Genomic DNA, 16,489 nt, shown 5'->3' on the forward strand with positions numbered 1-16,489 from the left:
ATTACAGACGTGAGCCACCGCGCCCGGCCTGCTGATTTTTGTATGTTGATTTCGTATCCTGCAATTTTACTGAATTTGTTCATCAATTCTAATAGTTTTTTGGTGGAGTCTTTAGGTTTTTCCAAATATAAGATCATATCATCTGCAAACGAGGATAATTTGACTTCCTCCTTTCCAATTTAAATGCCCCTTATTTCTCTCTGGTTTGCTTGCTCTAGCTAGGACCTCCAGCATTATGTTGAATAACAGTGGTAACATGGGGCATCCTTGTCACGTTCCAGATCTTAGAGGAAAGATTTTCAGTTTTTCCCCATTCAATATGATATTAGCTGTGGGTCTGCCATATATGTCTTTTATTATGTTGAGGTATGTGTCTTCTATACCCATTTTTAAAGCATTTTTATCATGAAGAGATGTTGGATTTTATCAAGTGCTTTTTCAGCATCACTTGAAATGATCATATGGTTTTTATCCTTTATTCTGCTGATATGATGCATCATATTGATTGATTTCCATATACTGAACCATCCTTGCATCCCAGGGATAAATCCCACTTGGTCATGATGAATGACCTTTTTAATGTATTGTTGAATTCAGTTTGCTAGTATTTTGTTGAGGATTTTTTGCATCAATATTCATCAGAGATATTGGCCTGTAGTTTTATTTTTTTGATATGTCTTTGTCTGGTTTTGGTATCAGGGTAATACTTGCCTTGTAGAATGAGTTTGGAAGTATTTCTTCCTCCTCTATTTTCAGAATAGTTTGAGTAAGATTGGTATTAATCCTTCTTTAAATGTTTGGTAGAATTCAGCTGGGTCTCAGGCTTTTCATTACTGGGTGACTTTTTTTTATTATGGCTTTGATCTTGTTACTTGTTATTGGTCTGTTCAAGTTTTGGGTTTCTTCATGGTCCAGTCTTGACAGGTTGTATGTGTCTTGAAATTTGTCCATTGCTTTTAGATTTTCTGATTTATTGGCATATAGTTGTTCACAGTAGTCACTAATGATCCTTTGAATTTCTGTGGTATCAGCTGTAATGTCTCCTTTTTCATCTCTGATTTTATTTATTTGGGTCATCTCTCTTTTTTTCTTAGTCTGGCTAAAGGTTTGTCAATTTTGTTTAACTTTTCAAAAAACCAACCTTTTGTTTTATTGATTTTTTTTGTATTGTTTTCATTTCAATTTATTTCTGCTCTGATCTTTATTATTTCTTTTCTTCTATTAATATTAATTTTGGGTTTGGTTTGCTCTTGCTTTTCTAGTTCTTTAAGATGCATCATTAGATTGTTTATTTGAAGTTTTTCACCTTTTTGATGTAGGCACTTATAGCTATACATTTCCCTCTTAATACTGCTTTTGCTGTATCCCATAGGTTTTAGTATGTTGTGTTTCCATTATCATTGGTTTTATGAAAATTTTCAATTTCCTCTCAATTTCTTTATTGACCCACTGGTCATCCAGGAGCCTATTGTTTAATTTCCATGTATTCGTATAGTTTCCAAAATTCCTTTTGTTATTGATTTCTAGTTTTATTCCATTGTGGTCAGAGAAGATGCTTATTTCAATTTTTTTTGACTGTTTTAAGACTTGTTTTGTAACCTAATATGTGGTCTATCTTTGAGAATAATCCATGTGCTTAGGAAAAGAATGTGTATTCTGCAGCTGCTGGCTGAAATGTTCTGTAAATATCTATTAGTTGCATTTGGCCTACAGTGCAGATTAAATCCAGTGTTCGTTGATTTTCTGTCTGGAAGATGTGTCCAATGCTAATAGTGGGGTGTTGAAGTCTCCAGCTATTACTATACTGAGGTCTATCTCTCTATTTAGCTGTAATAGTATTTGCTCTATATATTTGGGTGCTCCAGTGTTGGGTGTATATATATTTACAATTGTTATATCCTCATTATATCATGACCTTCTTTGTCTCTTCTTTTAGGTTTTGTCTTGAAATCTATTTTGTTTGATAAAAGTATAGCTACTCCTACTCCTTTTTGTTTCCATTGATATGAAATACCTTTTTCAATCCCTTAATTTTCAGTCTATGTTTGTCTTTATAAGTGAAGTGTGTTTCTTGTAGGTAACAGATCACTGGGTCTAATTTTTTTTAATCCATCCAGCCACTTTATGTCTTTTTATTGGAGAGCTTAGTCTATTTACATTCAGTGTTGTTATTGATAAGCAAGGACTTAGTCCTGCCATTTTGTTATTTGTTTTCTGGTTGTTCTGTGGTCTTCTCTTCCTTCTTTCCTTCCTGTTTTCCTTTAGTGAAGGTGACTTTCTCTGGTGATATGATTTAGTTTCTTACTTTTAACTTTTTGTGTATCTGTTGTAATTTTTTTTTTTTTTGGCTTGAAGTTACCATGAGGCTTGCAAATACTATCTTATAACCCATTATTTTAAACTGATAACAACTTACACTGTTTAAATAAGCAAACAAACAAGCCAAAAGAAACCTAATAAAAACTCTACAATTTCATGCCCCTGCTTTTTAACTTTTTGTTGTTTCTACTTTTATCTTATTATGCTATGTCTTGAAAGTTGTAGTTATTATTTGTGATTGGTTCATAGTTTAGTCTTTCTACTTAAGAGTAGTTTACACATCACAGTTACAGTGTTATAATATTCTGTGTTCTTCTGTCTACTTACTATCACCAGTGAGTTCTGTACCTTCATATGATTTCTTATTGTTCATTAACATCCTTTTTGTACTGACAGAAGTACTCACTTTCAGCATTTCTTGTAGGCCAGTCTGGTGTTGATGAAATCCCTCAGTTTTTGTTTGTCTGGGAAAGTCTTTATTTCTCCTTCATGTTTGAAGGGTATTTTTGCCAAACATACTATTTTAGGATAAAAGTTTGTTTCCTTCACTTTAAACATGTCATGCCACTCTCTCCTGGCCCGTAAAGTTTCCACTGAAAAGTCTGCTGCCAGACTCCATTGTATGTTACTTTTTAATTTTCTCTTGCTGCTTTTAGGAACCTTTCTTTATCCTTGACCTTTGGGAGTTTGATTATTAAATGTCTTGAAGTAGTCTTCTTTGGGTTAAATATGCTTGGTGTTCTATAACCTACTTGTACTTGGATATTGATATATCTTCCTCTAGGTTTGGGAAATTCTCTGATATAATCCCTTTGAATAAACTCTCTACCCCCAATCTCTTTCTCTACATCCTCTTTAAGCCCAATAACTCTTAGATTTGCCCCTTGAAGCTATATTCTAGATCTTGTAGGTATGTATCACTCATTTTATTCTTTTTTTCATCTCCTCTGACTGTGAATTTTCAAATAGCCTGTCTTCAAGTTCACTAATTCCTTCTTCTGCTTGATCAATTCTGCTATTAAAAGACTCGGATGCATTCTTCTGTATGCCAATTGCATTTTTCAGCTCCAGAATTTTTGCTTCTTTTGGATTATTTCAATCTCTTTGTTAAATTTATCTGATAGAATTCTAAACTCCTTCTTTGTGTTATCTTGAATTTCTTTGAGTTCCCTCAAAACAGCTATTTTGAATTCTTTCCGAAAGGTCACACATCTGTGTTTCTCCAGGATTGGTTCCTGGTACCTTTAGTTCATTTGATGAGGTCATGTTTTCCTGGATGGCATTGATGCTTGTAGATGTTCGTCAGTGTCTGGGCATTGAAGAATTAGGTATTTGTTGTAGTCTTCTCAGCCTGGGCTTGTATGTACCTGTCCTTCTTGGGAAGGCTTTCCAGATATTTGAAAGGACTTGGGTATTGTGATCTAAGCTGTATCTGCTTTAGTGGTCACCCTAACCCCAGTAATGCTGTGGTTCTTGCAGACCCATAGAGGTACCGCCTTGGTGGTCTAGAACAAGATCCGGAAGAATTCCCTGGGCAACCACAGGCAGAGACTCTTGCTCTCTTCCTAGTTTCTCCCAAACTAATGGGGTCTTTCTCTGTTCTGAGCTACTGGAGCTGGTAGTGGTGTGACATAAATACCCTTGTGGCCACCACCACTAGGACTGTGCTTGGTCAAATCTGAAGCCAGCACCAAATTAGGTCTCACCCAAGGTTTGCTGTAACCACTCCCTGGCTACCATCTGTGTTCACTCAAGGCCCTGAGGCTCCATAATCAGCAGGTAGCAAAGCCAGCCAGGCCTGTGTCCTTCTCTTCAGGATGGTGGGTTCCTCCAGACTCTGGGTGTGTCCAGAGGTGCCATCCAGGAGCCAGGGACTAGAGTAAAAAAACCTTAGATGTTCACCTGCTGTTCCACTGTACTGTGGCTGAGCTGGCACTCAAACCACAAGACACAGTCGTTCCTGTCAGGCCTCTGAGTCCAAGCTAAGCCATCGTATTCCCTGTGACCTGCACATATAGGTCCAGATGGCCCGAAGCAAATGAAGAATCACAAAAGAAGTGAAAATGGCTGGTTCCTGCCTTAACTGATGACATCCTGCCACAAAAGAAGTGAAAATGGCCGGTCCCTGCCTTAAATGATGACATTACCTTGTGAAATTCCTTCTCCTGGCTCATCCTGGCTCAAAAGCTCCCCCACTGAGCACCTTGTGACCCCCACCTCTGCCAGCCAGAGAACAACCCCCTTTGATTGTAATTTTCCACTACCTACCCAAATCTTGTAAAACAGCCCCATCCCTATCTCCCTTCACTGACTATCTTTTCGGACTCAGCCCGCCTGCACCCAGGTGAAATAAACAGCCTTGTTGCTCACACAAAGCCTGTTCGGTGGTCTCTTCACATGGATGCGCATGACACTTCCACTCTTCCTGCCCCTTTCCAAAGGCAGAGGAGCCTCCCATGGCCACCACTACCACAGGCCCACGAGGAGTACTGCCAGACTACCATTTAAGGCCCAAGGCCTCTCCAGTCAGCTTGTGGTGAATGCTGCCTGGCTTGGGACTCACCCTTCAGGGCAGTGCGCTCCCCAGTGGCCCAGGGCATGTCTAGAAAAGCCATCCAAGAGCCAAGTCCTGGAATGAAGAACCCCAAGAGGCCACTTGGTGCTCTAGACCCTGTGGCTGAGCTGGTACCTAAGGTGCAAGACAAAGTCCCCTTTGCTTTTACTTCCACTTTTCTCAAGTGGAAGGCATCTTGCCCCATAGCCACCACAGCTGGGAATGTCCTGAGACTCACCTTAAGCCATCAAGTTTCAGAGTCTCACCCAAGGTTCTCAATGTAGTACATGAGTATCACTGCTGGTTATTCAGGGCTCTTCAGTTAGCAGGCAATGAATCCTGTCAGGACTAGCTCCTTCCCTTCAAAGGCAGCAGGTTCCTTTCTGGCCCAAGGTGTGTCAAGAAATGTAGTACAGGGAGCTAGGGCCTGGAAAGGGGGCTTCATGACTCTGACTGGTGCCCTATCCTGGTGTGGCTGAGCTGGTATCCAAGATGCAAGACAAATTCATCCCCACTCTTCCCTCTCCTCTCCTCAAGCAAAGGGACGGGGTCTCTTTTGGAGCCGAAAGCTGAACTGCCTGGGGTTAAGGGTGATGCCATCACTCCCTCAGCTACCCCAGCTGGTGTCTCAGTAGGTCACATGTCTCCCCACAGTCCACTGTCTCTGGGCCCAGTTCAGCATTAGGACTTGCCTAGGAGTCGCAGTCTGTGCGGCCTAGACTGCCTTTCAAGTTTGTTTAAGGCCCCAGAGCACTTTAGCCCACAGAGGGGAGGCTTGCTGGAACTCAAGTTTGGACTGCTGGGACTGGCAATTCCTCTTTGGCTAGGGCTGGTTTAAATGCTCCCTCTACGGGGAGGTGTCAGCTGAGTTTGGTCTGGTTTTGTTTCTGTTATAATAGGGCAGCACTGAGTTTAATGCCTCAGAAATGCTGCAATTTCTGTTTTCCCAATGCACCAAAATGCTTTCCACACCATGCTATGACTGCTGGGCGATTGGGGAGGTGTGGTACTGGTGATTCAAGACTGTTTTTCCTATTTCCTCAGTGCCTCTTTTAGCAATATGAAGTTAAAACCAGATATTGTGAGTGCTCACCTGGTTTTTGGTTCTTATGTGGGTACTTTTTTTGTGTGTAGATGGTTCTTAGATTGGTGTCCTCATGTGAGGAGGTAGGGAACAATTGGTGTAGGCTTCTATTCTGCCATCTTGTTCTGCCTCCTTCCTCAATCTTTCTTTTTGGATAAGAGAAACTGAAGTCTTGGCCAGGATGCTGTATCCCAGATAATCTTGGGGTATGGAGTTACCAGAGCAAATCACAAATAGGGCATAGAGTAGTGCTAGAAGCACAGCTGGAAGGATAGTCCAATCTAAGTAACCAATCCAAAAAAGACAAGGCAATGTCTAGCTACAAACACATATAGGGACTAATGCAAGAAATGGTTTCAGGGAAGTGGGGAGCAGAGCAAAACTTGGATCTGTTCTTAAGATTAAAAGCAGGCAGCTAGCAGTTTTACGAATTTTATTCCTGCTGTTTTAGGTTTGTTTTGGTGAGGAATGGAGTTAAAGAGAAAGGAGAAGGAAAATGTTCTAAGTGTTTAAAGATTTAGCAGGGAACAGAAATATGATTTCAAACATCATTTTTATCTAAAATTTTTGATTTCAAAAATTCTGACTTTCTCCCTCAGTTCCAGGTCCATATATTCAACTGTTTCATCAGAAATCTTTATTTAAATGTCCTAGAAGTATCTCAAACTTAAATCTATCTTCCTCCTAAATTCATTTCTCCTCTTTTGTTCTCTAATGAATGGCAACATCATTATCAAAACCATCAATGCCATCCTAGCTAGACATTTTGGAATTCAGTTCTATTTCTTCTTCTTATTCAGTCCTCACTCATCCAATACACTTGGATTTTCAGTCCAGTCCATTTTATCTCTATAATATCTTCCCTTTTTATATCATTGCTTATACCAGTACTGGTTATAGAAATAGATCAGGAAAGGGCCTGTAGAATACCATGGAACCTATCGTAGAAAGCTAATATAAGTATGGGATAAACATGTATACAGAAGTAGTAGTTCCTGGGGAAGGCTGAGAATCACATCTCAAGTTGATTGTGGCAATTGCAGCCTAATTTCAGACAAAAATTAAGATATGGGAATGGGAAGAGTAATGAGGGATGTAGGTTTCTTCAGCACATTAGTAATGAGGGAAGAGGGCTGTTTTGGTGACAGTTGTGGTGAAAAAGACAGGCCAATACAGGTCCTGAACCAAGGCAGCCAGTTCAAGAAGAGGCAAGAGAGCTTGGAAATAATTCTGGGGGAAAAGATAGCAGGAATGAGGCACAAAAGCAGGCCATAGCCCAGCTGTCAGGGTACAGAGATATTCTTCTCTCTGGTGCTACAGGCCTGGGGGATGGGGGCAGAACTCAGGTCTCAAAAAGGAGGTCAGAGTAGAACAGCCTCTCTGTGTGGGATAAGAAGAGATATAGAGAGCTACTTTTTGACAGTATCACTCAAATAGAGAGAGCTCGGTTATTATGTAAACACTGCAACTTTGAGTATAAAGCAACATAACATTTTTGCTAGTTAGCAAGAGTTCCTGGAAGCCTGTCTGACTGTTCTTTATTCCTTTTATTTATTTTTTTTTGAGACAGAGTCTTACTCTGTTGTCCATGCTGAGGACAGTAGCATGATCACTGTTCATTGCAGCCTCGACATCCTGGGCTCAAGCAATTCTCCTGCCTCAGCTTCCTGAGTAGCTGGGCCCACAAGCACACACCACCATGCCTGGCTAATTTTTTGATTTTTTGTAGAGATGAGGTCTCACTATGTTGTTCAGGCTGTTTGTATCTCTTGGACTCTGGCAATCCTCCTGCCTTGACCTCCCAAAGTGTTGGGATTACAGGCATGAGCCACCATGCCCAGCTCTGACTGTTCTTTCTGAGGTTGTTTGTAAGAGTTGATTGGCTCTGTTGAACAATTGGGAAAGACAGGTCCTTTGGCATGTAGACTACTCTATCATACAGGCCACCCACCTGGTCTCATTGTCTCTTTCACACTAGTAGCTGTTATTTTATTAGTCTGTTCTCACACTGCTATAAAGAAATAACTGAAACTGGGTAATTTATAAAGAAAAGTTTAATTGGCTTACGGTTCCACAAGACGTACAGGAAGCATGTCTGGGGAGGCCTCAGGAAACTTACAAGACAAAGGGGAAGCAGACATGTCTTACATGGCTGGTGCAGGAGGAAGAGAGAGAAGTGGGAGGTGCTACACACTTTTATTTATATTTATTTATTATTTTGAGACAAAGTCTGGCTTTATCACCAGGCTGGAGTGCAGCAGTGCAATTTTGGTTCACTGCAATCTCTGCCTCCTGGGCTCAAGCCATCCTCCCACCTCAGCCTCCTGAGTAGTTGGGACTACAGGGATGCACCACAATGCCCAGCTAATTTTTGAATTTTTTGTGGAGACAGAGTTTTGCCATGTTTCCCGGGCTGGTCTCAAACTCCTGTGTGCAAGCAATCCACCCATCTTGGCTTCCTGAAGTACTGGGATTACAGGTGTGAGCCTCTGTGCCCAGCCTACACACTTTTAAATAACCAGATCTCATGAGAACTCACTCACCATCATGAGAACAGCAACGGGTAAATCCACCCCCATGATCCAATTACCTCCCATCAGGCCCTTCTCCAACAGTGGGGATTACAAATTCAATATGAGATTTGGGTGGGGACACAAATCCAAACCATATCATTCTGCCCCTGGCCCCTTCTAAATCTCATATCCTTCTCACATTGCAAAATACAATCACCCTTCTCAACAGTCCCCCAAGTCTTAACTCATTTCAGCATTAACTCAAAAGTCCACCATCCAAAGTCTCATCTGAGACAAGGCAAGTCCCTTCCACTTATGAGCTGGTAAAATAAAAAACTAGTTACTTCCAAGATACAATGGAAATATAGGCATTGGGTAAATACACCTACCATTTCAAAGGGAGAAATCAGCCAAAAGAGAGGGGCTACAGGCCCCAGGCAAGTCCAAAACCCAGCAGGGCAGTCACTAAACCTTACAGCTCCAAAATAATCCCCTTTGGCTCCATGTCTCATATCCACGTCACAGTGATGCAATGGGTGGGCACCTAAGGCCTTGAGCAGCTCCACGCCCTGAGAGCTCAGCTCCCATGGCTGCTTTCAAGGGCGGGTGTTGAGTGCCTGTGGCTTTTCCAGGTGCACAGTATACACTGTTGGTGGATATACCATCCTGGGATCTGGAGGACAGCAGCCCCCTTCTCAGCTCCACTAGGCAGTGCTCCAGTGGGGAATCTGTGTGGGGGCTCCAACCCACATTTCCCCTCCACACTGCCCTAGTAGAGGCTCTCCATGAAGGCTCTGCCCCTGCGGCAGACTCCTGCCTGGACATCCAGGCGTTTCCATACGTCCTCTGAAATTTAGGCAGAGGCTCCCAAGCCTCAACTCTTGACCTCTGTGCTTAACACCATGTGGAAGCCACCAAGGCTTATGGCTTGCACTCTCTGGAGCTGTGGCCTAAGACATATCTGGGGCCCTTTTAGCCACAGCCGGAGCTGGAGTGGCTGGGATGCAGGGAGCAGTGTTCTAAGGAGCAGGGTAGTGGAGCCCTGGGCCTGGCCTGTGAAACCATTCTTCCCTCCTAGGTCTCTGGGCCTGTGATGGGAGGGGCTGCCATGAAGGTGTCTGAAATGCTTTTGAGACATTTTCCTCATTGTGTTGGCTTTACTTAAGCAAATTTCTGCAGCCAGCTTGTATTCCTCCCCTGAAAGGGGGAATTCTTTTCTACCACATGGCCAGGCTGCAAATTTTCCAAACTTTTACACTCTGTTTCTCTTTTAAATATAAGTTCTAGTTTTAAGTTAGTTTTTTTTTTTTTTTCTCACGAATATGAGCTGAGGTTGCTAGAAGCAGTCAGGCTACATCTTCAACACTGCTGCACAGAAATTTCTTCTGCCAGATGCCCCAAATTATCACTCTCAAGTTCAAGGTTCCACAGATCCCAAGGGCAGGGGCACAATGCCTCAAACATCTTTGCTTCAGTTCCCAAAAAGCAACCCATGTTCATCTGAGACCATCTCAGCCTGGACTTCATTGTCAATATCACTATCAGCATTTTGGTCACAACAATTTAACGAACCTCTAGGAAGCTCCAAACTTTCCTTCATCCTCCTGTCTTCTTGTAAGCCCTCTACACTTTTCTAACCTCTGCCTGTTACCCAGTTCCAAAGCTGCTTCCACATTTTCAGTTATCTTTATAGCAATGCCTGACTTCCCAGTACCAATTTTCTGTATTGGTACATTCTTGCACTGCTATAAAAAAATAACCTGAGAATGGGTAATTTATTTTTAAAAAAGAGGCTTAATTGGCTCATGGTTCTGCAGGCTGTACAGGAAGCATGGCTTGGGAGGCCTCAGGAAACTTACAATCATGGTGGAAGGCAAAGGGGAAGCAGGCACATCTTGCATGGCTGGAGCAGGAGGAAGAGAGAGAAGGGGCAGGTGCTTACACACTTTTCAATAACTGGATCTTGTGAAAACTCACTCATTATCAGGAGAACAGAGAGGGGGAAATCTGCCCCCATGATCCATTCACCTCCCACAAGGCCCCTCCTCCAACAAGGGAGATTACAACTGGATATGACATTTGAGCAGGGACACAAATCCAAACTGTATCAGTTATCGTCCAAAAGAGAAAGGTAGTTTAGGGAAACTCAAAAAACTTTACAGAAATTCAAAAAATTCTTATATCAAATGAACCTAGGTTATAAATAACTTCCTTATTTATAAAGCAGAAATTATTATACCTCACAAAGTAGTTTTGAAACCTAAATGGATTAACATATATAAAGTCCTCTGCACACAGAAAACCAAACACTGCATGTTCTCACTCATACGTGGGAATTGAACAATGAGAACACTTGGACACAGGGTAGGGAACATCACACCCCGGGCCTGTCGTGGGGTGGAGGGCAGGGGGAAGGATAGCATTAGGAGAAATACCTAATGTAAATGATGAGTTAATGGGTGCAGCAAACCAACATGGCACATGTATACCTATGTAACAAACCTGCACGTTGTGCACATGTACCCTAGAACTTAAAGTATAATAAAAAATAAAAATAAAAAATAAAGTCCTTTGCATGATGCTTGGAACACAGTGGGATCTAAAAAGCAAAATGAAAACTGGCTTATTAACTCTTCTTCTTAAAATTTTTCTTTTTCCTTTTTTTTTTTTTGAGATGGAATCTCGCTCTGTAACCCAGGCTGGAGTGCAGTGGCATGATCTCAGCTCACTGCAGCCTCCGCCTCCCAGGTTCAAGCAATACTCCCGCCTCAGCCTCCAAAGTAGCTGGGATTACAGGCATGCACCACCATGCCTGGATGATTTTTGTATTTTTAGTAGAGACAGGGTTTCACCATGTTTGCTAGGCTGGTCTTGAACTCCTGACCTCAAGTGATCCACCCACCTTGACCTCCCAAAGTGCTGGGATCACAGGCGTGAGCCACCATGCCTGGCCCCTTCTTAAAAATTTTCAACGGTTTTCTACGATTAGGCTTCTACAATCTGGTTTCATTATAAAAACAAGCATTTGTTTCAGACCTGTCTGTTGTTGCTACTAGGTTATAAGCTAGTTTAAGAACCATGTCTGTTTTAGACTCTCAACAATCTGCACTATTCCCTGCACATGGTACTTAATAAATACTTGTTGAATCAATGAGTGAACATAAACTCTTTCTCCATTAATGCACCCCCAATATATAGTTCGTAAGCACAATGCTAACACATGCTCCTTAGGATAACTCTGATGCTAATGTAGGGTCCTGAAATATCAAGGGAATTCTCATATCCATCTCAATTCACTGAATGATGCAAATTATTTTGTGCTTTCTTTCACTGTTTGAACACTTCAGGCTCCTAGGGACAGGGACTGCATCGACAAAGTCCATAAACTAGACCAATATATAATACTATCATTCTCTGTTCTTTTTCACCAAAACCTTTTTGAGATACACAGTTGGACTGCTTTAAGAAACTTAGAGTTAAACACAGTTGTTTGGATAGAATGAAATGATTAAAATTAAGTGATTGCAACTGCAGAAATATCCCAACCTCTTAACATGCAATAAAGCAACAAAGTAGAGGTAAGAGGGTTGGTTTGGTGACAGTGGTGATGAAAAAGACCTTTTTTTTTTTTTCAATAAAAAAGTTGTACAATTACCGTTCACTTGGTTGATTTCTGAGTTGGAGGATAGAATCTCATCTGCCAGTTTCTGTGCAGTAGGAAGAACTTCAGTGTGGTGTGCCGTGATTAAATATTGAATAAACTTTTGTAGCTGGTCCCTATTCATCTGGAAAAGGGTTTCGGAGATAGGAAGACGCAATTTGACTTGTTCTGGTTTACGGATCCTGTAGAGTGAGAGCGCTACCACATGGGCACAGTAGAATATGTCCTTGTTCCCACAGCCACATGTCACTGAGGTGATTTTGCATCGATCAAAACTGATTGCAACTTTGTAAGTCACTGCTGGTTCAGAGGTAGTGGCCAGCTCAGTTACTGTGCCACTCAGATGAAAGCCTAAGGAAACACAAAAGAAACTGTGTTTACAGATTCTAGAGTAATAAACTTAGATTCTCATTTTACATGTGAATTCATCAATTCATAAATTATGTACTGGGTATCTCCTACACATGTACATGATAGGCTTTGCCATAGACACAGAGGTCAATGAAATTCAGTTACTGCTCTGAAGAAACACACAATATAGAAAGAGTCCTTACCCTGGAGTTCGTGAACCTCCTGAACTCACACTGATATGAAAACTTTAGTTTGTACGTGTATACGTGTCTCTGGGAGTGGGGGATAGTTCATAGCTATCATCATAGTCTCAGAAAGACTAATAAGGAATCCTAAATAAGGACCCCTGTAGTAGATTTTCAGCTCTATGTGGTAGGCATAGACAAGTCTACAAATAATATCTGTATAATCTAGAGTAAGGTAGATGTCACAAATGAAAGAGAATCCAAAATGCCATGAGGAAGGACAGAAGGAAGATCAAAGAAGACTAAGGAAAATAATTCTTCTTTAAAACATAAAATCCCACGTGGAATACATAAAAGGCAAGAAATTTAAGACATGAAAGGCACAGGTAGGTGCAATGAAACTATGTAGTGTTACACCTCTACTCACTAGGCACACAGTAACAATAATTTTGAAATGTAGGGAGAATCCATTTTTAACTTAACAAAATTAAAAGATAAAATCAATAGCAAATCAATTCTATAATATTAATTATTCTTTATTATTATTTTATCTCTGGGGTCTTGCTCTGCCACCGAGGCTGGAGTACAGTGGTGCAATCTTGGCTCACTTCGGCCTCTGTCTCCTGGGCTCAAGTGATCTTCCCACTCTGAGCCTCGAGTGCAAAAATACAGGAAAATAAAGGAAAGGCTAATGAAAAAATGAGCCAGGCGCAGTGACTCATTTTTGTATTTTTAGTGCAGATGGGGTTTTACCATGTTGCCCAGGCTGGTCTTGAACTCCAGGGCTCAAGCAATCCGCTTGGCTCAGCCTCCCAAAGTGCTGGGATTACAGGCGTGAGCCACCATGCCTGGCTATTCTTTACTATGATTCTTCTTCTTTGAAAAGAGTATGTATTCATCTAATCATTAAGTCATTCAACAAAAGTTTAATGAGACCTTAAGTATTGAATTGCTAGGCCTAGGGATGCTAACAAAAAAAAGAAGGTATTTGTGAAGCATCTGCTATGCAGCAGAACTGTTTTGGGTACTTTTAATAATTTATCACAGCAACCTTATAAAATCAGTACTATTTTCCTTATTTTGAAGGTATGTAAACTGAGGTTCAGAAAGTTTAAGTAATTTGCCCAAGGCACTAGCAAATGTGACAGACCTGAGATTTGGAACCAGGAGGTCTGATTGACTTCAATGTGAATTTTCTTTTCATTATATTTCATTACCTCTAAAAGGTGCCACAACAAAGTTCTTATCAAAACCCACAGACATGCTTAGTGCAGTGGCTCACATATGTAATCCCAATGGCTCAACAGGTTCAGGTGAGAGGATTACTTGAGGCCAGGAGTTGGGAGACCAGCCTGGGCAACACAGTAAGACCCTGTCTCTACACAAAATAAAAAAAAAGTAGCCGGTATGGTGGCACATGCCTGTAGTCCCAGCTACACATATAAGTAAATGATTATAATATGATGTGCCAAATGCTACAGTAGAGACAGGAACAAAGGTGAGACTAATTTCAGAGACTTTCCTGTTTAACTGGACTATACACTGTGAACAGGAAAGCTATTTTAAATAGTCTTATATCTGTTGGACAAACATTTGTCAAGTAAGAAAAGGTACATATATAAGTTTCAGAGCCACCATTGTGACCTGGCAGAATTAACAAATGCAGAGAAAACTTTCCAAAATTCAAGTTTCAGACAGTTATGGTTAATTAAAATAAGACCCAAATTTACAAGTACGTACACTCATAAAACCTAGCCAAATTATCACATAAAGGCACATTTAGGTCTAATCCAAAGAAAGGTACACATTACTGAAAACATTCAGATTAATTTCCAGAGCAAGAAAAAGATAAAAATAAATTCACTAACTTCATAGCCTACAGGTTTGGTTAAACCCCAGAGAGGCTTTTTCTCAGCAAAACAAGCTGCAGGTTTAAAAATATTTACTGTCATTTGTTTAAAGCAAAGTCAAAAAGTTACATTCAAATTAATTATAGGTAAAGATTAATTACAGGTAAAGACTGCCTTCACTTAAGAACTAAGGAAGCTGGGCAACACGGCTCAGGTGCTGTAATCCCAGCACTTTCGGAGACCAAGGTGGGAGGATGGCTTGAGGCTAGGAGTTCAAGACCAGCCTCAGCAACATAGCAAAACCCCATATCTACAAAAAATCAAAAATATTTGTGACCTGACTCCACAGTAAGGGAAAATAAAATAAAATAAAAATAAAATAAGTAAATAAATAAGCAAGCTGGGTGTGGTGGCACACACCTGTAGTCCCAGCTACTTCAGGACTGAGGTGGGAGGAATGCTTGGGTCCAGGAGTTTGAGGTTGCTAGACAGCTATGATGGTGCCACTGCACTCCAGCCTGGGACACAGGGTGAGACTCTGTCTCTTTAAGAAAAAGAAAAAAAAAAGAACTAAAGAAGAGAACTGTAGGGTTGGGAAGCAGCTCCTCTCCAGACCTATACCCACCAGACATTGCCAGCAGAGTAATATATAGCAAAGAGCACATTACACTAGGAATTAGGCAGCTAGAACCTGATATTTACTATGGAGTCTTGGGCCACCCACTTTACAACTCTGAGCCTTAAATATCTTCTAAGTAGGTATAATAATACTTGCTCTGCTTACCTCTCAAAAGTACTCTGTAAAACTATAAAATGTCCTACAGATGTATTACTAATGTTTTAATGCAATTATTGTTAATGGCTCTCCATGTAAAGGGGATAAGAGACAAACTTCCCCAATGGCCAAGTTTCACAGTGGTTGAAAACTAAGTGCTAAGAAAGTACATTCTTAATTTCCCTTGGGCCATTCAGAAGTATTTAGTACATTGTTGAGAAATGACTTGAATCCTGATACAAAGACCCTCACAGAAGGGCTACATTAAAATTTCAAACTAAATAGTAATGTCATTGTGGAAAAGCCTACTAAGCCCCTGAGTCTAAAGGTAGCTCATGCCTTTAATCCCAGCACTGTGGAGGGCCAAAGCAGGAGGATCACTTGAGGCCAGGCGTTCAAGACCAGCCTGGGCAACATAGCAAGACACTGTCTCTAAAAAAAAAAAAAAAACAGCTGGGCATGGTGGCACATGCCTGTAGTACCAGCTACTCAGGAGGTTGAGGTGGGAGATCACTTCAGCCCAGGAGGTTGAGGCTGCAATAAGCCATGATGACACCATTGTGCTCCAGATTGAGTGACAGAGCAAGACTCTGTCTCAAAATAAAAACAAACAAACAAAAAACCAACCAACCAAACAAACAAAATGAAACACAGAAACATTTCTGCTTTATCCGTTCAATGCTTTAGGCACACTTGGCTTGCAGCACAGTCTCTGAGCCCAACTTCTCCTTCCCTTCCTGCATGAAAACTGAGTAAGAACATCCATTAGATTTGAGACTGAAACAGTCATCAATAGTTATCTTATTAGGATGTAAGGCTCATGAGGTCAGGGCTTTCTCTGTGTATTGTTCATCACTATATTAAAAAAAAACCACCCTGGTTGTGTATTTACAAAAACATTGGACCTCAGCTTCTACATTTTTAAGATGAGAGGCTGGCCTAAATGATCTCCATGGTTTAATCCTGTGCAGATACTCTATGGTTCTATAGTGACTACCACTGAATTTCCCACAATGTTATACACAGAACTTTGCATATTATAGTTATTTAATAAATGGTGGCTGATCTTACAAAGCAAAGCTCTTTTACTTAGTCTTTATGAGGGCTTCTTATGTGTGAGGCTCCATTCTAAGTGCTTTATATGCATTAACACACTTAATTATCACAGTTTTATGAATTTGATAGTAGGTGTGATGG

General features: G+C 40.9%; 1 protein-coding gene across 3 annotated transcripts in view; it reads right to left on the minus strand.

Annotated features, from left to right (window-relative positions):
- ZSWIM5 (zinc finger SWIM-type containing 5) overlaps positions 1 to 16,489 on the minus strand; it is a 176,208-nt gene that overhangs the window by 52,754 nt on the left and 106,965 nt on the right. For all 3 annotated transcript variants that reach the window (XM_030823773.1, XM_030823772.1, XM_012511383.2), the window contains exon 2: positions 12,126 to 12,482. In XM_030823773.1, coding sequence (XP_030679633.1) covers positions 12,126 to 12,482 — 357 coding nt within the window. The remainder of the gene's footprint in view (positions 1 to 12,125; positions 12,483 to 16,489) is intronic.

Source organism: Nomascus leucogenys, chromosome 12, assembly GCF_006542625.1.
Source record: "Nomascus leucogenys isolate Asia chromosome 12, Asia_NLE_v1, whole genome shotgun sequence".
Lineage (NCBI taxonomy): Eukaryota > Metazoa > Chordata > Mammalia > Primates > Hylobatidae > Nomascus > Nomascus leucogenys.